This window comes from Chelonia mydas, chromosome 3 (assembly GCF_015237465.2).
Source record: "Chelonia mydas isolate rCheMyd1 chromosome 3, rCheMyd1.pri.v2, whole genome shotgun sequence".
NCBI classification, from domain to species: Eukaryota; Metazoa; Chordata; order Testudines; family Cheloniidae; genus Chelonia; species Chelonia mydas.
In genome coordinates, this window is record NC_057851.1 from 86,310,528 (window position 1) to 86,333,479 (window position 22,952).

Consider the following 22,952-nt stretch of genomic DNA (forward strand, 5'->3'; position numbering starts at 1 on the left):
CTCATTGCAGAAGTCTCCGTGTTCTCCCCGACTACAGCCAGGGTTTGTCTGCATGTGCTGGGTCACATGGCAGCATGCACGTGCGTTGTTCACCATGCCAGGCTCCAGATGCGTCCCATGCAGCAATGGATGGGGATGGTCTATTTCCAGTCCCGGGACCCCCTGAAAAAGATTGTTACCATTCCCCAGGCAATACTTATCTCGCTGCGATGGTGGACCAACTGCAGATCAGTCCTGGAGGGAGTTCGGTTCGACAGCCCCCTCACTCCATCGTGTTGGTGCCTGACATCTTGGACCTCGGGTTGGGGGTGCATTTCGGCGACCTCCAGACATGAGGATGTGGTCCCCGGGGGAGGCGAAGTTGCACATAAATGTCAAAGAGCTCAGAGCGGTCCGGCTGGTGTGCGGAGTCTTCCTACCCCACCTGTCAGTCAAGGTGGTGTGAGTCCTGATGGACAACACAGCCTCAATGTTCTACATCAACAGGCAAGGGGAAGTGCACTCATCAGTTCTCTGTCAAGAGGCACTCCGTCTATGGGACTTCTGCATCAGCCACGAAATCCACCTGGAAGCTTGTCACCTTCCCAGCATCAAGAATATGCTGGCGGACTAGCTCAGCAGGGACTTCTCCTCTCACGAGTGGTCACTCCACCCAAAGGTAGCCTGCATGATCTTCCAGAGGTGGGGAACTCCCCAAGTGGACCTGTTCACCACCAGACAGAACAGGAAGTGCCATCGGTTCTGTTCTTGGCAAGGTCTGAGTAGGGGATCCCTCTGCAACACCTTCTTTCTGTCATAGCTGGGGGGCCTGATGTATGTGTTCCCGCCGATCCTGCTCATCAGCAAGGTGCTGACAAAGATCAAGAGAGACAAGGCGCAGGTTATCGTGGGGGAGAGGTAGATACATGGGAGGGTAGTGATAGGGTCCAGAGTGACAGACAAATTGGAGGATTGGGCCAAAAGAAATCTGATGAGGTTCAACAAGGACAAGCGCAGAGTCCTGTACTTAGGAAGGAAGAATCCCATTCACCGCTACAGGCTGGGGACTGACTGGCTAAGCAGCAGTTCTGCAAAAAAGGACCTGGAGATTACAGTGGACGAGAAGCTGGATATGAGTCAGCAGTGTGCCCTCGTTGCCAGCGCTGGTTCAGCATGCTCATGAGCCGGGCAGCAGCCCTTCCCTGGCCCCTGCCCAACCATCCAGACCACAGTTAGTTATTTCATCCCAACCTTGCCTCCCAGCACCTCTCAGCCTGGATGCTGCGTGGCTAAACTCTGAGGAATGGACCTGTTCAGATGCGATCCAACAGGTCCTCCTGGAGAGTAGGAAGCCCTCAACCAGACTGACTTACCTGGCCAAGTGGACAAGGTTTTCCTGCTGGGCTTCCGAGCATGGCATCTCTCCCTCGCATTCTTCCGTTCAATCTATCCTGGATTACCTGCTTCACCTGAGGAACCAAGGTCTGGCACACTCCTCCATTAGAGTACACCTCACGGCCATCTCTGCTTTCCATCCTCTGATCCTGGGCCAAATGGTATTTTCTCATGACATGACAGTCAGATTCTTGACAGGCCTTGAGAGACTCTTCCCGCAGGTGCAGACCCCTCTCCCACAGTTGGATCTTAACTTGGTCCTCTCCAGGCTCACGGGCCCGCCCTTCGAGCCGCTGGGCTCCTGCTCCCTTTCCCACCTATCATGGAAAGTCGCTTTCCTGGTGCCAGTGACGTCAGTGAGATGAGTTTCTGAGATTAAAGCCTTGATCTCGGAGCCACCGTACACAGTCTTTTACAAGGACTTCCTGCTGAAGGTGGTATCTATCTTCCATATGAACCAGGACATCTTCCTTCCAGAACTGTCCCAAACCACACAAGACCTGCAAAGAGAGGAGTCTCCACGCGCTGGACATCCAAAGGGCATTGGCCTTCTGCCTAGAGCGTACCAAGCCCTTCCGGAAATCAACTCAACTTTTCATCACCACAGCAGAAAGGATGAAGGGCCTCCCAGTGTCCTTGCAGAGGATTTCCAACTGGACAACCTCTTGCATACGCACCTGTTATGAGCTGGCGGGGGTCTCATCGCTGCCAATACTCAGAGCCCACTCAGCTAGAACTCAGGCGTCCTCTGCTATCTTCCTGGCACATGTCCACATCCAGGACATTTGCAAGGCCGCAACATGGTCCTCTGTTCACATGTTCACTGCACATTATGCCATTACGCACCAAACCAGGGATGATGCGGGGTTCGGCAGAGCTGTGTTGCAATCTGCACGTCTGTGTACTCCTACCCACCTCCGTTGGTACTGCTTGGGAGTCACGTAATATGGAATGGACATGAACAAGCACTCAAAGAAGAAAAGACAGTTACCTTTTCCATAATTGGTGTTCTTTGAGATGTGCTGTTCATGTCCATTCCATGACCTGCCCTCCTTCCCCACTGTCAGAGTTTCCGGCAAGAAGTAACCGAGGATGGGGGGAGCTGGCAGCACCCTTTATACCACAGCATGTGTGCGCCACTCCGGGGGTGCCAGAGCTGGTCTCCTACAGATACTGCTGAGGGAAAAACTTGCAGCACCGGTGCATGTGGCGAGCACACACACGTAACATGGAATGGACATGAGCAACACATCTTGAAGAACACCAGGTATGGAAAAGGTAACTGTCTTTTCTTCTAATCCCAGAGCAGTTTGTAGCCACACCATGATTTCAACAGCTTCCACCCCACCATCAACCTCAACCTGGACCAATCTACACGGGAGGTCCACTTCCTAGACACCACGGTGCAAATAAGTGATGGTCACATTAACACCACCCTATACCGAAAACCCACCAACCACTATGCCTACCTTCATGCCTCCAGCTTCCATCCCGGACACACCACACGATCCATTGTTTACAGCCAAGCATTTGCTGAGATACAACCTCATTTGCTCCAACCCCTCAGACAGAGACCAACACCTACAAGATCTTCACCAAGCATTCTCAAAACTACGATACCTGCATGAGGAAATAAGGAAACAGATCAACAGAGCCAGACGTGTACCCAAAAGCCTCCTGCTGCGAGACAAGCCCAAGAAAAAAACCAACAGAACTCCACTGGCCATCACATACAGTCCTCAGCTAAAACCTCTCCAACACATCATCAGTGATCTACAACCCATCCTAGACAACGATGCCTCACTTTCACAGACCTAGGGAGGCAGGACAGTCCTCACCCACAGACAACCCGCCAACCTGAAGCATATTCTCACCAGCAACGACACACCGCACCACAGTAACTCTAACTCAGGAACCGATCCATGCAACAAACCTCGATGCCAACTCTGCCCACGTATCTACACCAGTGACACCATCACAGGACCTAACCAGATCAGCCACACCATCACTGGTTCATTCACCTGCATGTCCACCACTGTAATATACACCATCATGTGCCAGCAATGCCCCTCTGCTATGTACATCAGCCAAACTGGACAGTCCCTACATAAAAGGATAAATGGACACAAATCAGATATTAGGAATGGCAATATACAAAAACCTGTAGGAGAACATTTCAATCTCCCTGGACACACGATAGCAGATTTAAAGGTAGCCATCCTGCAGCAAAAAAACTTCAGGACCAGACTTCAAAGAGAAACTGCTGAGTTTCAGTTCATTTGCAAATTTGACACCATCAGCTCGGGATTAAACAAAGACTGTGAATGGCTAGCCAGCTACAAAAGCAGTTTCTCCTCAACTGCTAGAAGAGGGCCTCATCTTCCCTGATTGAACTAAACTCGTTATCCCTAGCCTGATTCTTGCTTGCATATTTATACCTGCCTCTGGAAATTTCCACTACATGCATCTGAAGAAGTGGGTATTCACTCACGGAAGCTTATGCTCCAATACGTCTGTTAGTCTATAAGGTGCCACAGGACTCTTTGCCGCTTTTACATATCCAGACTAACATGGCTACCCTTCTGATACTTTCACTTTGTGGTGTTGTACCATCAGATCTCCCAACTGAGCAAAGTTACATTAGATCATTACCTTAGAGACCTCCAAAAAACATATAGGAGCTGCAAGAAATGCTGCTGTTAATTTCAGTAGATAGCATTCTTCTTTCTATATCAGTACTGAACCACAATCCGACCCTAATGAAAGGGGGCATTTGGCTCTTGGAGATGCCATCTTCTACACGAGAAATAAAACTGACAACTGATGACTTGTGGTCAAAGATTCTGTGGCACTTTATCAAAGAGTACATTGTCTATAATAGGCATCCTAGCTAAAATTCAGTCCAAGTAATATAAATACATTCTGCTAACCTATATGAACAGCCCTGTTTCTCCCCATCTCAACTGGATACATTTTTCTTTATTTCCTGTCCTGTTGTGTAGTGTTGCTTTGTGTTATTAAATGGTTGTCATTTTTTACATGATGGTAGCTGCATTTCAATAGTGCATCAGAGTGTGAAAAATCTTTTGTGATATTTGGGGTGACAGGTGTTATATCAGTGTATGTTTTTACATCAGTGTATGTTGCTGTTATGTATGTTTTCTTACTGATGAGCATTCATGGGTGCGTTGTTTAGCTTTTAGGAGAGTATGCTAAAGGTGCATGACAGCAAATCTAAAATTAAAAATGTACACAAGTGACTAGTGATTTTGGTTGCAGTCAATTTTTGGGTTAGTGAAGTCCTACAGTTTCGGTAAGGGGCATGAAGAGGGACCCGAGTGGGGTCCTCTTAGTGTTATGAATGTTACCCATACACTTTTCCAATCCATGGGATTGGCTGAATGATGCAACCTGTGGGTCTTTCTTCCTCCAAATGGGATTTTTAGCCCCATCTTCATTCCTGGGGTTGAGGTGTTTTGTCCCTGTCAGCCAGGTATACATTGAATGGCTCATGGTCCTCAATCTCAATGGCTTCACTCAGTTGGAAAGGAAAAACATTCATACCCTACTGAGAGGCATCGTTTTCCTTGATACCTCCAAGTATTCTGGCTGCCATCTGTAGCAGCTATAGAGATGGAGTTATGTGGCCTCAACCCAGGATTGGGGAGAGGGTTGGCTACATGGCCACGTCTTGAGTTAGGGATGCCCCAAGGGATTCTTAGAAGTGCCAGAGCTTCAGAGCTGAGCTTTGTTGTGGAGCTGTTTTAGGCTCTGTAGAGACTAGATTTGACATCATGTTTATATTATCCACTAGTAATTGCAAAATATCTTTGTAAAATATAAATAAATGCTTCTTTATAGGGGGATTGTGTAGAACCTCAATCCAAAAATCAGTTTATCAGGAACCAATTCCCAATCAACTAAAAATAAAGTCACAATTTGCTCAGATGGCAGTTGAGCTGAAAATTAGAGCGCAAAGATTATAAATCCGATTGAGAGAGCAGCTAGCGTGAAGAAATGTCTCATCTGAAAACACTTTTTCTCCATTGTGTGATACCTTTTAACTGCTTTCACTTTGAATGTTAACATTATGTGCTATTATTAACTCTGTAAAACGTTTTTGGGATACAGCTCTGAATTAAAGCATACTAACTTCAGCTATGTTAATACTCATGACCTCACTAAGAATTCCTTTGGGCAAGAGGCTTCAAATGTTTATCAGGTGGGAGATCTGTGACTTGGATGAAAGCTAAAGTATAGCAAGTACATTGTGAAGCACATGATGGAGTCAGGGACCCAGACAGCACCTCCGCAGGAGGATGTTCACCTGCTCATTCAAAAAGGGGTGACTTCTCCACTTCCACTCAGACCCATCAGAAGCCCCTTCATTGCAGCCGTATGGAAAAGGTTCCATGGCATTTTGGTGCAGGGCATTCTGAGACTCTATTATGCACTAGATCTCAGATTTCTGAGCAGTATTCATTTCATCTCTCTGTCCTCCACCGCTGCTGCTGGACCCAGCCAATGACAACATAGCTTTGGAGAAAAGATGCTGCTTGTTGAGGAGAGGCCAGGAAAAGTGGTTTCTATATGTAAGGATAATGTCTGCCTAGTTGCTCCTCTGGGCTACGAAGTCTCACCCTCTGCAGACTAATAAGAGGTCCACACCCCTCCCTCATGAGATGTTTTTAGGAAGTTCTACCAAAGAAACCTCACAAAAATTGCTTGCCTTTCAGGTTCCCTCCCATGGCTTTATCAATGGGAAGGAGTAGTTGACCCCAAAGTTTTTGCTTATGCTGTACCTTCCATTCACCTTTAAAAATGTATGCTGTGTTCCTGTGATTTCTTCCTCCCCTGCTCTCCTCCCCACTTTTAAGGGAACTGAAAATTAGATCTAGATTCTGCCTGGAGAGAAGGAACCCTGGGAAATTCAGTCTGCAGCATAGCAAATGTGTATTATTATTACTGTTATAGAATCATAGACGTTTAGGGCTGGAGGGGACCTTGGGAGGTCATCTCATCCAGCTTCCTGCACCGAGGCAGGAACAAGTAAACCTAGACCGTTCCTGACTGGTGTTTGTCTAACCTGTTGTTTAAAACCTCTATGGTAGGGATTCCACAGTCTCCTTTGGAAACCTATTCCAGAGTTTAACTACCCTTCTATTTAGAAAGATTTTCCTAATATCTAATCTAAATCCCTCTTGTTGCAGCTCATTATTTCTTGTCCTCCCTTCAGTTGACATGGAGAACAACCTATCACTGTCCTTTTCATAACAGCAGTTGACATATTTGAAGACTGTTATCTGGTCCCCTTTCAGTCTTCTTTTTACAAGACTAAAACATGTCCAGTTTTTTTAACCTTTCCACACAGGTCATGTTTTCTAAACCTTTTATCATTTTTGTAGTTCTCCTCTGGCCTCTTCTTAAAATGTGGCATCCAGAACTGGACACAGTACTATAGCTGAGGCCTCACCAGTTCCACATAGAGCAGGACATTTACCTCCCATGACTTACATAGGACATCCCAGTTAATACACCCCAGAATTATAGCCTTTTTCACAACTGCATCACATTGTTGGCTCATATTCAATTTGTGATCCTTTATAACACACAATTTGTGATCCTTTTCAGCAGTACTACCCGCTAGCCAGTTATTCCCCATTTTGTAGTTGTGCATTTGATTTTTCCTTCCTAAGTTTAGTACTTTGCACTTGTCTTTATTGAATTTGATCTTGTTGATTTCAGAACAGTTTTCCAATTTGTCAAGCTCCTTTTGAATTGTAATCCTCTCCTCCAAAGGGCTTGCAACCCCTCTTAGCTTGTTGTCATCCGCAAAATTTATGAGCATACTATGAACTCCATTGTCCAAGTCATTAATTAAATTATTGAATAGTCCCAGATCCAAGACAGACCCATCTAGGACCCACTAAGTATGTCTTCCCAGTTTGACAGAGAACTTTTGAATACTCTTTAAGTGCATTTTTTAACCAGTTGTGCTCCTCCCCCCTTATAGTAATTCCATGTAGACCATGTTTCCCTTCTTCATTTACGAAAATATCATGTGGGACTGTATCAAAAACCTTACTAAACCTTACTAAAATCTTACTAAAAGATATAGCACGTGTACATCTTCCCCCCTGTCCACTAGGCCAATAACTCTGTCAAGGTTGGAAATTAGGTTGCTTTGACAAATCCATGTTGGCTATTACTCATTGCCCTATCATGTAAGCACCCGAGGTGCTTACAAATTGATTGTTTAATAATTTGTTCCAGTATCTTTCCAGGTATTGAAGTTAGGTTGACTGGTTTATAATTCCCCAGAGGCTCTTTGTTCCCCTCTTTAAATATAGGTAGTAATTTTGCCTTTTTCCAGTCCTCTGGGACCTCACCCATCCTCCCTGAGTTCTCAAAGATTATTGCCAGTGGTTCCGAGATTGCTTCAGCTAGTTCCTTAAGTATCCGAGGGTGAAATTCATTAGGTCCTGCCCACTTAACTACATCTAGCTTATCTAAATATTCTTTAACTTCTTCTTTTCCAGTTCTGTCTTGTGTTCCTTTCCCCTTATTATTATGAACCATACTTTTTATTATTTGTTTTACAACAGCACCCAGAGTCCTCAGTTGGGGCCTCATTGTGCTAAGCACTTTACAAACATGTAGGAAGAGAGTGTTCCTACACTGAATAGCTCAGAGTCATTGAGGGGGAGGGAGGAAAGACAGCTGTAGCAGTGATAGGAACATTGTGTTACAGAACTAACTACAGGCACAATTAGATCATTTATTGATTTTAACTGTAATATACAAACAAACAAAATAAATATCAGTAATCCCTAGTGGTCATCTACCTAGCCATTTTTATGTGACGTTTTCCCATAAACTGCACAGCAGCAGAGCATTTCCGGAGAGATTTGAAGGAGGAAAGAGTTGCTTTACAGTGTAATTTGAGACTCCAGTGTAGCTCTGTGCAGGCCCAAGAGTTTGCCTCTCACTTGTCCTGTAGGCCTGAAGCATTAAGAACTAAAATGGGACATGTGTGTACTCTGCACTCTTAAAAATCAAGCCACTGACTTATGAGCCTAAATATGGCAAACTGTAGGTGCTTAAGACCCCATTTTTTAAAAAAAAATTTGATGGAAGGCATTTGGGTGAGTTAGGTAAACCCACATTAGCTAAATCAGATTTGAATAGCAATGAAGACAGGGCAACTTGGCTTTTAACTCATACTGGCTGCTCAAGTCCAACTTCAGGATCCCCTGTAGGCTTAAACTTGAGCTGCTAACCTGAGTTAAAAGCAGAGTTGTCCTGTCTTCACCACTATTTTAAACCAGATTAGCTGACACAGGTTAGCTAATCTGAGTTAAGAACACACCTTTTATTTTCAGTGTAGACATACCTCTAGAGTCTTCACTTATGACCAATAAACAGCTGACCAGCATGCTACCTACACCTAAAAAGGAAGGTGTAATACTTTCCTAGGGAGCATAAGATAGTATTTTACAAAAGTAAATCAACAATAGCAGTCACTTAAGTCAGACAAAGAAAAAGTTTTGCTGATTCCTTTCCGTCCGTTCTCAGCTGGAGAAATAATGCCAGATGTTCCTCATGCAATGTCATAAACCTGCAACTCAGATTTCAAGGCAAACTAGAAAAGGCATAGAAGTCTCTTGTGAGAAAGATGTTAAAAATAAACTAAGAATACTGATTTTGTGAGTGAATTTGTTTATTTGAAATACACAAGTACCTGCTTACAGTGAATTTAGTAAAATTCTATTTCAAGTGAATCAAAATGAACTTCCGCAGTTGTTACAATGCACTGCAATCTGCATTGCTATTGCAGTTAAAGTTTTTCTGTAGAAAAAAAGTGACTTTCCTATAGGAAATTTCCACTGAAATGATATTCCTCTAATGATCTTTGTGGGGATGTGGTAGTTACAATTTACAAACATTGTTTCTTCTTCTCTAGTTATTTTGCTAGACTGGATACCTTTACACTACTTGTCATGGCACGTATTGTAATATGGAGCTAGGAATTTAGGTAGCAATGATATATTAGAGACTTCAAACAGAAGTGAGTTGTTCCATCTAAATCACCTGAGAAATTCTTTCTGAGTTATCTGGACTATTTGAAACTGTCAGAGCTTCACCCCTCCAGGTTGTAAGAATGCTTTAGCAGCATTAGCATCCCCTTCTTTAGATGTCTTGCTTCCTGCTGAGGTAATATTTATAGCATTTCTAACCTTTGGGTGAACTCCCAGGTGTTAGTAGCCCCTAAATAAGTTTTCCTCTCTTCTCATCTTGGGATGAGTTAGCTGCTGCATATTCACAACAAGATAGAAAGGAGACACTTACAATAACAAAAAGCTAGAATTCTTCATTTTTTAAGCCTCCAGAAAATGGGCAACATTCTCGAGCACCATCAAGTTGAAGCTACTATCTAAAGGAGCACAGTCCCACTGTAAGAGGCATTTGTGTAATTAATCTGTTTAAGCATTTCAGATTCAGATCGCTGATTCCTGAAACAGCATCAGAGAGACATTTTCATAATACTTAGGATTTCTGCAGTCCCTTCCAAATTCAAGGATTTCACAGTGACACATAACTGTGAATGATTTAAGCATCACAACACTCCTTTAAAGTGGATAAGTGTTGTTATCCCCATTTTACAGATGGGGAAACTGAGACTTGGAATTAAGTTCCTTTCCAGAGGTGTCAGAATGGGTCAGTGGCAGAGTGAGGAAAAGAACCCTGGTCTCTTACCTTCCAGGCTTGTCTTTTAACCAACATAAACTCTTCAGGGCAAGGACTGTCCATCACTGTGCTTGTATAGTGCTTAACACAGTGGAGCCCTGATCTTGGTAGGAGCCTCTAGGTGCTCTGTAATACATATAATTAATAATGATAATACTTGCTCCAAACAGTAATAATTATTGGTGTGACACTGCTGTATTTGATAAGCGTAGTCACGTCTCTGCTTTTTTTCATCCAGTGTTTTAATGATTCAGCTGACAGAGAGACACTAGACTGATCCACCTCTTATTGTTTCTGAATAGGAACATAAGTTACTTCAATCCTTCTGGAGTTTCTAAGAATTCTCCACAATGATAATGATAACTGAAAACATTGGCATCATTGCTGTTAACCGCTCTGCTGTCCACCTCATTTTCCAGATCATTATACACTGAGCCACACCAATCTTAATACCAGTCACTTAGCCACTTTTCTGTTAAGCTTTCCATTTTGAAAAATGGCTACCTATTTCCTCTTTGCTTCCTATCATTGAGATACAATTATGTAGTTCACTTTAGTTTTACATGGGAAGGTGTGGGAGAGCCTACTTCACCGACTGCTGTAGGTACTTGATTGAACTTGCCAGAACATTAACATGCACATGGATTATTTTGAAACCTTCCTGGATAAAGAGAAGAATATTTGCAGAAATGTGTCCATGACTTAAAACAATTCATGGAAAGCAAATATGTCTTAGAGTAATGGTGGGCAACCCGCGGGATGCACATGGCCAGTCAGGGTAATCCGCTGGCGAGCTGCAAGACAGTTTGTTTACATCGAACATCCACAGGCACGGCCACCATGAACCGCGGCCACTGGGAGCTGCGGGCAGCCATGCCTGCGGACGGTCAATGTAAACAAACTGTCTCGCGGCCCACCAGCAGATTACCCCGATGGGCAGCCTCTGGGCCGCAGGTTGCCCACCACTGTCTTACAGAGAACATAATCAATTGCTGTTTGGATATTTACAGTATATAGAAGAAGGAGAACCATATTATCTTGTTAAAAATTAGATTGTTCATTATTTTGCCATTTCAAAAAATGTGCATTTAACAAAATATTAATGTGTTTGATGGATTTGTATTTGCAGACTGTTTTATGAGTAGTTTTCATAGATATGCATTTTGTTGTTGTCAATCTGAGAAACACTTTTGGGGAAAAATCTAAAACCCCTGGCTACCCATTCAGCCATCCCTGCAAATATGTCTAAAAATATGCAGGAAAAAAAAACAAATTTCCATAAGCATGACAACAAGATAGTGTGTCTAATTTTAAAAGTGTTTAAACTCTTCCAGGAAACTGTGGGGGCAGGTCAGGGGGAAAGGAGGATGTATGAAAGTTTTAAAACAGCAAAAGCGAATGAGGAAATTAAGACAAATTGTTTCAACAACATTAAGGTTGAGCCACAAACCAACAATCAGAAGCCAGGAAATGCAAAGTGAAAGATAACATTCCACCTTTAATACATATTGTTATATGTCTTTGGTTTTGTAGGAGGGATGAGAGGGAAACTGTTTCTGCATGAGTTAGAGAAAGAATAATGTTCTTAATTTTGGATTTCCTTACTCTAGAACATCCCTACTATAAAATTGTTTTGTCTGGGAATAATCCTGTTTTTAGTCAGATTTCTGGACCCACAACATTTGAAAAAGATTTGCAGCCCCTCATGTTTCTCTTTTCCCCATTACTACCTTGTTTTGTTCTCCCCTCTGTGTACATATTATCCTGTTGTATGCACGTTTACTGTTCTTTTAAACAGCTTTCCTTCCTAATGCTCTACTCTGTCCCCAAAGTTTCACTTCACTCTGTCTCTGTGGGAATTGCTGCACCCTGTAACTCCATAATGTTTTCTCTCTCTGTTCTAGCCTTCTCTCTCTCTCTCTCTCCCTCTTTAAAGTATTTTGTAATTCTCGAACAATACTGTAGCAGTAGACTGGATGGAATTACTGATGTTCTAGATAAACCAGATCAAAACACTATATTGGCCTCTTTTCTTCTCTCTCTTTATTGTATAAAAATATTGTATTGGGGCTGAGAAACAAAATAACCTCTTTGCTTAATCACTTCAGTACCCAATGCACATGCATTAGTTTAGACAAGTTCACCTTCTGATGAGATTCCCATTTACAGTTTTGCAAAGGTCAGCAAGTTGGCTCCAACAAGAAGCAAAAAGATACAGATGGTAATGAAATGCTACCTGACAGAGATTTACACAAGTTTAGCTGTACAGACACCAGAGCAGGTGTCCAGAGTGGCTGGAGGCTGGCCTTACAGTCAGATCAGCTAGGGGATGGTGACTTTTATACTCTACTAAGACTCCTGGTTGGCATCTTACTGTGAATGCAGGGTGCATAGATGGCTGCCTGGATAGGAAGCACATATCACCTATAGTATTAGCATCAGTTTGTTTCTACACACTCTCTCCCTTGAGCAGGATGATACTGGAACATCAGGCATTAGTGCAGATTTTAGATATGAGATTGATGATGCTCCCCTGTATGCACAATAGTTTATCACTTTATTTGAGCTCAGGAAAGTTTTTTTTCCTACACAGCATATTGACTGTGGTGTATAGAGTCAGTGTTTAAGGCTGGCAGTTAGTTCTGTCTCCATAGGTAGGTGTTGCTGTTATCTTTCCCTGGAATGCTGTAGCAACTGCCATAGGGTAGCTGATGACCTCCTCAATATTGTTTGTGTGGTTTTCTACCTCCTTCACTGCAACTTTTGTTGAAGCGTCTTGTGGTATGTTTAGATGGGCCTAATCTCTATCCCAAAATTTGGGTACCATTTTGGAAGCTGGTGGAGCTAAGGCATGACAGAGAAAGGAGGAGAATAATTGTTGTGGGAACAGACTTCTGTCAGATATGGTTTGATCTCTCGGAGAGAGAGTTTGGCTACATATTTGCAACCCCTCGTTTGATGGGAAAAGAGGTTGGGGACTGTTCTGTAGGCTTCAGGGCATTTGTGGATAATTGAGCATAACATCAGGCATTACAGATTATGGATAACATTAAGTCTGAGTGAAAATCAATACAGTTGCAGCCTGAGGCCTTTAAATCTCAAATATCTCTTGTGTGTGTTTATTGGAACCAACATGCAGAGCAGTGACAATGAGCCACGCTCCCCGAACTTTCATCGGGTCCTATACTACAACCTGACCTAACCTGAAACTTCTGATTAATAACTTCTGATTAGTAACATAACTTGAACCTGTTGCTGCCTGGACATGTCCTTCTTCTTAGGCCTTGTCTACACTAAAGGGGAAATTTGATCTAAGCTACACAATTTGAATTACGTAAATAGCATACCTCAAATCAACGTAGCTTAGATCTACTTACTGTGGGGTCTACACTATGTGATGTCAATGAGAGACGCTCTCCTGTCAACTCCCCCTACTCTTCTCGATCCAGTGGAGTACAGGAGTTGACGGGAGAGTGATCTGCGGTCGATTTAGCGGGTCTTCACTAGACCCGCTAAATTGACTGCCGATGCATCAGTCGCTTGTCGATCCCCTGGTAAGTGTAGACAAGTCTTTAGTGTCAAATTAGAATTCTTACGGGTAAATAGGTGCATCTTGTCATGCGTCTCTCAAAACAGCACCAGAAGAATAGTGAGTTTTCTTATTGCTCTCACTAACAGTGGGAAATCTTCTTTTATGATTTCAGAGAATGATGAGGAGCAGGAGGCTCTGCCATCCTTGGACAAGCCTGGCTGGTATTCCCAAGGTAATGCTACCCATCTTTATGAACTGCTGAAGAAGATGACGGGCAAGCCAGAACCTAAGGTATTCAGCAAGAGAGGGAAAAGTTATCTTAGTAGATCCACTTACCACCATTGATCTATTTATCACAAAATGAGCATGAATTAGAACCTTATTATTGAATGTAGTGCTGAGCAGTACCATTGAATTTCCATGGAGATTACTTGCAGTACTTTGTGCTCCGCCTAGTAGTAAATGTTTGAAGAAAATGCCCAGTAGATATTAAAAATGGATCCTATTAGTTAATTTAGACCATAACTCTCCTAGTGCTGTTGTTATCTGCATGATTATTTGTTTATTTACAGTTCCTTCCTGAAGAGCAGGCAGTGTGAAAGACAGATATGCACTGGGGAATCCGGTATCTGGGATAAAATAGTTGTTCTTGTATTTATTAATACAGAACAGGAAGGGAGAAGTTGACTAGTTACATTCCGTTTCTAGGAATTATAGATATTTACTGCCTTTCTCAAAAAGGAAAAATAATTGTGGTACAGAATGTATATCTGGTTATGCATGTGTGTGTATATATCTACTCTGTGTGTAATAAAATCTGTGTAATCTTTTCCTGTAGAGAAACCAGATGAACAAGGTAGTATAAATAAAAACTTGGACCATTGTGTCACCCCATTCAGTGGGTGAAATCCTGACCCCTTTGAAGTCAATGGGAGTTTTGCCATTGACTTCAGTAGGGCCAATATTTACCCAATATATAGGCTATACACGTAAGTACAACATGACAGAAAGTTCTGTTTAGAAATAAAGAGAGATGATAAGAGTTTTCCTTTCTTTCAAATATTTCCCAAATTTGTTACATTTTTTAAAATTCTGTTTTATCTGCTTGTCAGTTTTACTTCACTGCTGTCTAATATCCTAGTTTTATCAACCAAAATGCCCTAGCAGTGTTGTCCTATGTGCCACTCATATTGCTCATATTGTTCTTTTGTAATGTCAGTGGAAGCCAGGGCATGGAAGGTATTCAGAGGCAAACCAAAATGGAGTGAAAGGCCGGCAGTGAGGAGGCTTTTTAATAAAAAGAAACCATGATTTTAATAAAACATCCATTTGTTGTGTCCAGATAAACCTAGAGGAATTTTTATTTGGTTGTTTCTGAAGCTCTCTTTCTCTATCTCTGAAACACACTTGTTTGTCTTTTCCTCACACACATAACACTTTTAATTTGCGGTTTCACTTTTAGGTTGTTTATTTTGGTGACAGCATGCATTCAGATATTTTCCCAGCCCGTCACTATAGCAACTGGGAGACGGTCTTTATCTTAGAGGAGCTTAGAGGGGATGAAGTTATGATGCTTGTGGAGACTGAGTCTGAGCCCTTGGAGAAGAAAGGAAAATATGAGGTAAGGGTTCCTTGCAGCTGTTTCCTTGAACTAAAAAAAAAAAGATAAGGTTAGAAATAACTGTACGGCCACCTGCACTAAGTAGAATCAGAAGAAACCTACTAGTTATGCAAGTCTTTTGGCAGTGCCTACATTTTTCATACCCATTCATGGCTGAATCAAAATTATGCCATCATGTGACAACTTGACATCATAAGGGCTCTATTTACAGCAAGGCAGCACTAGTGCCCTATGGGCTGCCATTTCCTGATACTAAGCTAGCTAAACCTTGGTTCAAGAAACCTGGGCTTTAGATTTTCATTCACATGAACCTTCCCTGCTCCCATGAGCCAAATCTCTAAACCTGCTTACCTTCCACTCCTGCAGTGGAAGCCAGTCATCTGAAATGAATTCAGGTGTTTTCCATTGTGTATGCTCACAGACGCTGATGTCTCCTATTCACAAAGGGAAGCTTCTCTGAGGTAGGTCAGCTACAGCCCCTTTGACAATCACCTTAAATAAATAATTAAAAAAACACTTTAAGTTAAAGGTAGCTGGGAAGAAGGGCCATTGATCTATGCCAGCACTGCTGTCAGCCCAAAACTCATCCAAAGAGATGCGGGGAGGATTGGGCTGTGGCCCCTTTCTTCTTTCCATTGATCAGCAGAACTGCCAGGGAAGAAAGAAAAGAGCATACCAAACCTATGTAAAGGGTGGCAGAGCTGCATCTGCAGCATACATCCCCATGGAACTGCAGGAGTCTGCTGCAGCAAGGCTCCTCTGTCTATCTACCCTTCCTGAACACAGGCACAACCTAGCCCTACACTGTAACTGGGAGTTTGCCTCCTAGCCTGGGTAGACAGACATACCCTAGCTCTGCTCAAGCTAGCACACTAAAAACAGCAGAGTGGATGTTGCAGCCCCACAGATGGCAGCACAGATTAGCCTCTTGAATTCAAGCCCTCTCAACCCCCTGCGTCTTTATTTATTTATTGTGCCACTGCCTGTACCACAATGTCCACACGCTATTTTTAGTGCTCTAGCTCCAACAGAGCTAGCTTGTATCTATGTCCAGAATGGAAGGCACCCTCCCAGCTGCAGTGTAGACATGTCGTACCGTTCTAATATTCTCTTATGTCTTCCTTAGAAATTGGTGTGGTTAGAACTGTTTAGTGTCTCATGTTATAACCTCTAGCGAATGGGAAGACAGTGCTTCTCTGTCTTGAGCTCAGATATTTGGAATTAGAACTGTCAGAAAATGGGGAATTAATTTCACAAAAAATAGTGAAATTTTAAAATTGTTTCCATTTCAGAGTTCAAAAATGAAACACCTTCTCATTTGTGGGGGGATATTTTCATCTAAATAGTTTTTTATATGATTTGTTTACCTCCTTGAAACCCAGTTTTCACTAAACAAAACATTTCAATAATAATTCCAATTTTTTAATAAATTTCACGGAAAACAAAAAAAACAAAAAAAAATATTGATAATATCAGTGGTTTTTCATAATCAGTTTCCTTTTTGAAAAAGGCCATTTTTAATGAAAAATCTTTTTCTGCAAAAAATTTCAACCTGTTCAGTTTTGAATGTTTCTTCCTTTGATGTGTTCCTAAATACATCAGTGATACCCATCTGACTGAGGATAAATAATGTTTTGTTACTTTTTGAAACTGTTTATTTTGTAGAGAGAAGTATTTCTTGCTATTAAAAATATAATTTGAGATGGGAATTTATACCAGTTCAGATATCTTTTTGTTTTTAATCTGGCCATGTTGCATATTCAAACACCCATCCACCCCCATTTTTGTTACATTTTGGAGGGAGATCTGGGGGGGGAAGGGGCTAATGTGAAAAGTAGATATTGAAATATGAGTTTGAGTGAAATGGAGTAAAAATAAGGATTGTTTCTCCACTGCCCCCCTTTTATTATAAATATCAAATATATTTCTCTGAACTACACTGCTTTCTAAACTAAGATCAAAGAAGGGCATCAAAGTCAGTGAATAAATAAAACAAGTCATTAAAGTTCAGGTTCTTTCCTGTGTCACAGAGGGGCAGGAAAGAAGGCAAACACAACCTTAAATCTTCTAGCAAGAGGGATGCATTACTTAGTAAAAAGAGGAAAAAGAAAAAAGTAATAGCTCTTTGTATAGGTTGTTAGGAAAATATGGATTAAATTTATATTAATAAAGTTTTAAAAAATCTACAAGCTGTACTGCACAAATTCCATCTGTCATGTAAGTGGAAACTGTGATTACACCAGTTTTTCAAACTAATATTTCCAGCTTTTTTTAAAAAAAATTCACCATAACTGAGACAGTAACTGCTGTAAATGGAAATTACTAGTGATTCAACCAAGTCTTCTCAAGTATGTTAAATATGTAGTTGTGATGAATCAGAGATTGTACATTTACTTCATTAAAACAAAAAGCCAACACTTATTCACAGTTTCTGTTCCTGTAAGTTTCTAGGAACCATAGCATAGCAAAAACTCTTAGTATGCAAACAGATTTCCTAGCATTGTCTGATTACTGGTTCTTATTTAGTTGCACTGGATAAAAGGCATCTGACCTAATATCTGGTTTGTTTTTCAGAAGAAGCACTTTCTGGGTAGTTGCAATTATCAAGTAGGAAATGCAGACTTTTAGATAAGAATTTTATGTTTTGCTAAAGGCGTAGTATCTGTGATAATAGAATGCAGAGTCTCAGTCAAATGCCATCTCTCCCACACCGAATCTATGTTCAACTTATATCCACTGCTGGTGACAGCAATAAGCAAAGGCAAAATGAATTGTGTTGATTAAAGGAATCTGAACTGAGGGGGTCCATGGAAGGTCAGTGGTATTATTGTATTGCCGTGCTGTTCACAGGGGTCTGAACAACAGATCACATCCATATCTCTGCAATTGACTGCACAGCACTAACTTAACAGGACTAGTTCAAAATGATTCCCCTCAGACTCCTACAAAGGTTTGTTTTTTTGTTTTGTTTTTTTTTAATTGTCCTAATCAACCTCTTCTATTAACCTTCAGGTGAAATGGGGAGAAAAGCTGATTCAAAGCTTTTTGTGTTCAAATACATTGTGTCTTATAATTAGTAATAATTATAATAATAATAATAATAATAGTTTTGGAGTAGTACCCACAGTGTGCTACATGTTATATAAACACATAACGGAAGGTGCATACCCTGTGGCTAAGAGCTAATATTTACAAAATAAAAATGAACTTATCTCCAATTTAAATAAACTTGGTGACTTTCCCCAATGTTTAGGTGTTTACATGAAGTGTGTATAGTTGAGGGACAATGCTTTTTCTAAATCCGAGGTTTTGATCTAAGACTGTCATGGCTTCTTAAAGGGATGAGGAAGTTAATGCAAGGAATTTACAAAGCCACTTCCTTAGGGAATGAGAACAAAAACTTATTCCCTGGCCTCTTTTTTTCTGCTCTCAAATTACTAATTGTTTTTGGACCAAAGTAGTTTACAGAAAATGCCTGTTGTCTTCAGTGTCTTTTTTGCAGCTGATCAGCGCCTTGCAGGATCAGGATTCATGTGATTAAGGAAATTATTATTTTAATGTTACATCTTCTTTTCATCTTGATTCACTCCCCTTATATTCTTTTTAGAAATTTTGTAAATGATGTTTTATTTATTTCCCATTCTTTCTTCTTTCTGTCTTCTCCTTTTCTGACCCATCATACTCTGGTGGAAAAGGCTGGCTCCTACTGAAATCCTAGGGAAAACACCAGCTGCAAGTATGTCCTTCACAAAGAAAATATAAATTTAATGAGTGCTCTTTTGTTTCCAGTTATATATAATGTTTCATCATTAAAAGAGTGAGAAAATTAAACAAGAAATACCCGTCACTCACAACCTCAGCAGCTAATAACTTCCATTTTCATTAGTTATTTTTGTCTTTATGCTCATAACTAAATTTGTCATGCAAATCAGCTGTGAAGTTATGGTAATAGTTGTAGTTTTTTACAAGTATGTGTCATAAGAAAATGAGCCGTTCCCAGCTAACTATAGGCATTCTTCATACAGCTCCTCAGTCAGTTACAGCATATGGCAAATAACTAGTGTGTAAAATTTGGATGTCCCTAAGTTTGGGAGTTTGGTTGGTTGGTTGGTTTGAGACTTTTTTCCTCCTCCATTTTAAAGGTGAGGCAGATTCCCATCTGTGAAAACTCTAAAGACAGTTAGAATCTGTCCTAGAATTTTGAAAGAAATGAACTCACAGCAGTTCCTCTGTGTGTAAAAACTCTGACTATAGGAAGACGTAGTGAAATTTAGGAAATTACCGACAGATATTGTGGACACCGGCAGTGAGCAGGACCCTGGAAACACTCATTTTACAGAGAGGTTGTCTAATAGTTAGTTAGTTGGGGTTGCAAGTCAGGTCCCATGAGTTTTATTCCCAACACTCCCCCTGAGTGACCTTGGAAAAAATGACTTAACCTCTCTGTGCCTGTTTACCCATCTTTAAAATGAGTATAATAATATTTACAGTAACCACCTGGGTGGGATGTTGTGAGGCTTAATGAATTTGTGTCTGTGAAGCAATATGTTGTCCTTGGGTGAAAGGAATTATTATATTAGTGCATAGCTAATGAATTATTGAACTGAATGGGAATTTTGTTTTAGTTATAGTGGTCACTAGTCAAACACCTGACATTTACACAATATTATGGGCTTTTTCCTGTCATCTCTGGTGTTTTCTAGGCTCACATCCAACTGCTGATCTCAATGGTCTGGCCTGCAGGATCAGCCTGAGAGAGACCAAGAGCAGGCCTACCTGTTTCAGGCAAGGCCTTGGGCCTGCCTCCTGTTCTCTCATCCCTACCCTCAGTAAGATCACATCCACGTGTCTTTAGTGAGCCCTAAACTTGGTACTAAGCGTCTGGAGTATCAAGCCTTTTAAAGGTACTGTAAGGCTTAATCAAGGATTGTAATGTTCTACTGATGTCTTTAGACTTACACAGTATGGACCTGATCCTGCAGACACTTAGCCCCTTCAGCTGGTGTAAATTGTCAGAACTCCATTGAAGTCAGTGGAGCTCTGACACTTTACACCAGCTGAGAATCTGGCTCTTTGCACTGCACTTTGAGGGCAATGGGACTATTCACAGTAGTAACCTCTATGCTCAGTATCAAGTGTTAATGGGACCAGGCCCTATGATGGGTAAAAGACAATGGTGTGGCATAAATATGGATTCTATATCTGTTAACCAAAAAATTGACACAGCTGGGAAATAATGCTACTAAAAGATGTAATCACGGTGTGTAAACAAGACACCTATAGATTTTGCTTTTCAAAACGTTTGATTTTCAGTTTGATTTTTTCTATCATCCCCATTCTCCTTTTTTGAGTGTTTATATCTGTTTTCTTTAACTCTTCACTATACTGACCAAAAAACCCTACAACGCTGCTCCCTTACTTTTTTATTTGCTAATCTACCAATTACAGATTGATAAATTAATGTTTCATTCAGGTTTTAGGGCTGGTTCCCATTCAGGTCTTTCATGTCACTCAGACTTTTGGCCATGTTCATCATGGGCTAAAGACATCTTACTAAATGTAGGGCCAGAATCTCTTCTGCCATTTTTTCCTTTTGACTACTCAGTTGATGCAAAACAGCCATGACTAGTCAAATGAGAATCCCCCCAGCAGTGAGGTGCTCTCAGCTGGAATACAGCAGGTAGAGTTTGCACCTGCACCAACTGCTCTTAGCCCCCAGTACAGAGGGCATGTTTGGAGAGGAGGAAGGCAGGGCAGAGAACAGCAGCATTCCACCAGTTTTTGGCTAACATATGATTCCTTAGGGACCATACAGAGCTGATATAAGTTTGAGCAGACCCTGGGCTGCTTCAGCTCAAGGCTGGGGCTGGAGTAGCTGTGGCTTCAGAATCAGAGATCTGTAAACAACTTTCAGATTCCAAGCAGATCTTGGCACGGTAAGAATCTAATCCAAAGGCCTCTCCATTTACTCTTTTCATTTTAATATATAGATTGTAGAAAGAGCTCTACTTTGTAACTGCAGTTAATAAAGGCAAAAGTGATAGTAAGCATTCAGGAAGCTTTTCAGACGTTAGGGGAGAAGAAATGTCTTGAATAAGCAGTCAAGAGGGCCTGTCAGAATTATTGTAGTCAGTGGTGGAATAGTATGGCACAGTATTTTGAGGAAGCCTCTGAAAGACATGACCAGAAATCTGTATTTGAGACTTTGAAGATCCTAGTTGGATATTCATTCTCATGGCTTCTGCCAGTTAAGGACAAAAATGGAAAATACTAATAGGATATTGATGCACGACTTGAGCATTGGCATGAGCATTCTTGTGAATTAATAAATAAATCCCCACCAAGATGTAAACTACAAGCTAGTCGAAAAATGAACCCAAATGAAAACAGACTGGTAACATTAGAGGAAGTGATATTTCATACAGTTACAGAATGATAAAGCTCCTGGTTTGGACAAAATTACCTCAAACCAGCTGCAGAGTGGAGGTCCAGATTTAGTTCACTGGTTTTATCAAGTTGCCTTAACAGCTTGGGAAACTGATCACTTTCCAGAAGGTTTGGAAAGAGGCTACATCATCCTTTTTTCAAAAAAAAGTGATCAGCTTCCTCAAACAATACAGGAATAATGCTGCTGTCAGTCCAAGGGAAGGGGTTTACAATCATACTACTGATGGGGGGGGAGGGATAGCTCAGTGGTTTGAGCATTGGCCTGCTAAACCCAGGGTTGTGAGTTCAATCCTTGAGGGGGCCATTTGGGATCTGGGGCAAAAATTGGGGATTGGTCCTGCTTTGAGCAGGGGGTTGGACTAGATGACCTCCTGAGGTCTCTTCCAACCCTATGATTCTATGATACTGAACTGACTGAAATACTGTCCCAACCCAAAAATGAGAGACAACTGCTGTGGTTTCCATACAAACCACGCTATATATGCTCTGTGGAATGTTATTGGCAAGCCAGACTGACAAAAGGAAGTTAACATGGCATTTAAAGACTCAGGGCATCAACCAGTAGTGTGTATATTGCTGTGCCAGTCTGGGGTGCCTCAGGACTGAGTGTACCTAGTGAAGGAACTATATCACGCTTGCATTATAGACTTGTTTTCAGTAGAATCAGTGGTACGTCAGGGATGCAGTCACTCACCAAACTTATTTCCTGTTCTAAGAGACTACGTGACCACAAAGTTGATTGAAGCCAAAGTAGGAGGTGGAAAGTTAAAGATTCTTTAGAGGATCTCAAGTATGCAGATAATATTGCCTTACTTGGAGAGATTACTGACCAACTACAGCTAATGCTGGAAGAGCTGAGAAAAAATTAGGTCCCTGCAGCTGTGCCTGCTGAGTCTCCATAACCTAACGAGTCAGCTAGGCTGCCTTATTGATGCCCTGCCTGATTGTCTGAGGAAGCCAGCAGGATGGTTCTTAAGCCCAGCAGCAGCGGTAGATCGTTGGCTGCTCAATGCACATGTCCATGGACTCTCTGCCTCCCTGTGCTCTCCTCACTCCAAGCCTGCTCCTGCTTTGCTCCTTCAGTGCTCCAGCCCAGATCCTACTCTGCACCCAGCCTTGTTCCCATTCTCTCCCAGCCCTGCTCCTGCCTTCCCTGAGTCCAGGTAATCTGGCTGTATCCCTCAGCTCTGATTCCTGGTTTAGACTCTGTCTCAACCCTTGGCTCTGGCA

At 41.7% G+C, this 22,952-nt stretch overlaps 1 protein-coding gene across 8 annotated transcripts in view; it reads left to right on the plus strand.

The window, feature by feature from the left end:
• The window catches only part of NT5DC1 (5'-nucleotidase domain containing 1), a 231,464-nt gene that overhangs the window by 171,184 nt on the left and 37,328 nt on the right, over positions 1-22,952 (plus strand). For all 8 annotated transcript variants that reach the window (XR_006289557.1, XR_006289558.1, XM_037894667.2 and 5 more), the window contains exons 9-10: positions 13,827-13,945; positions 15,117-15,275. Coding sequence is in view for 6 of the 8 variants with exons in the window: in XM_037894667.2 (XP_037750595.2) it covers positions 13,827-13,945; positions 15,117-15,275 (278 nt within the window). In the remaining 2 variants the exon portion in view is untranslated. The remainder of the gene's footprint in view (positions 1-13,826; positions 13,946-15,116; positions 15,276-22,952) is intronic.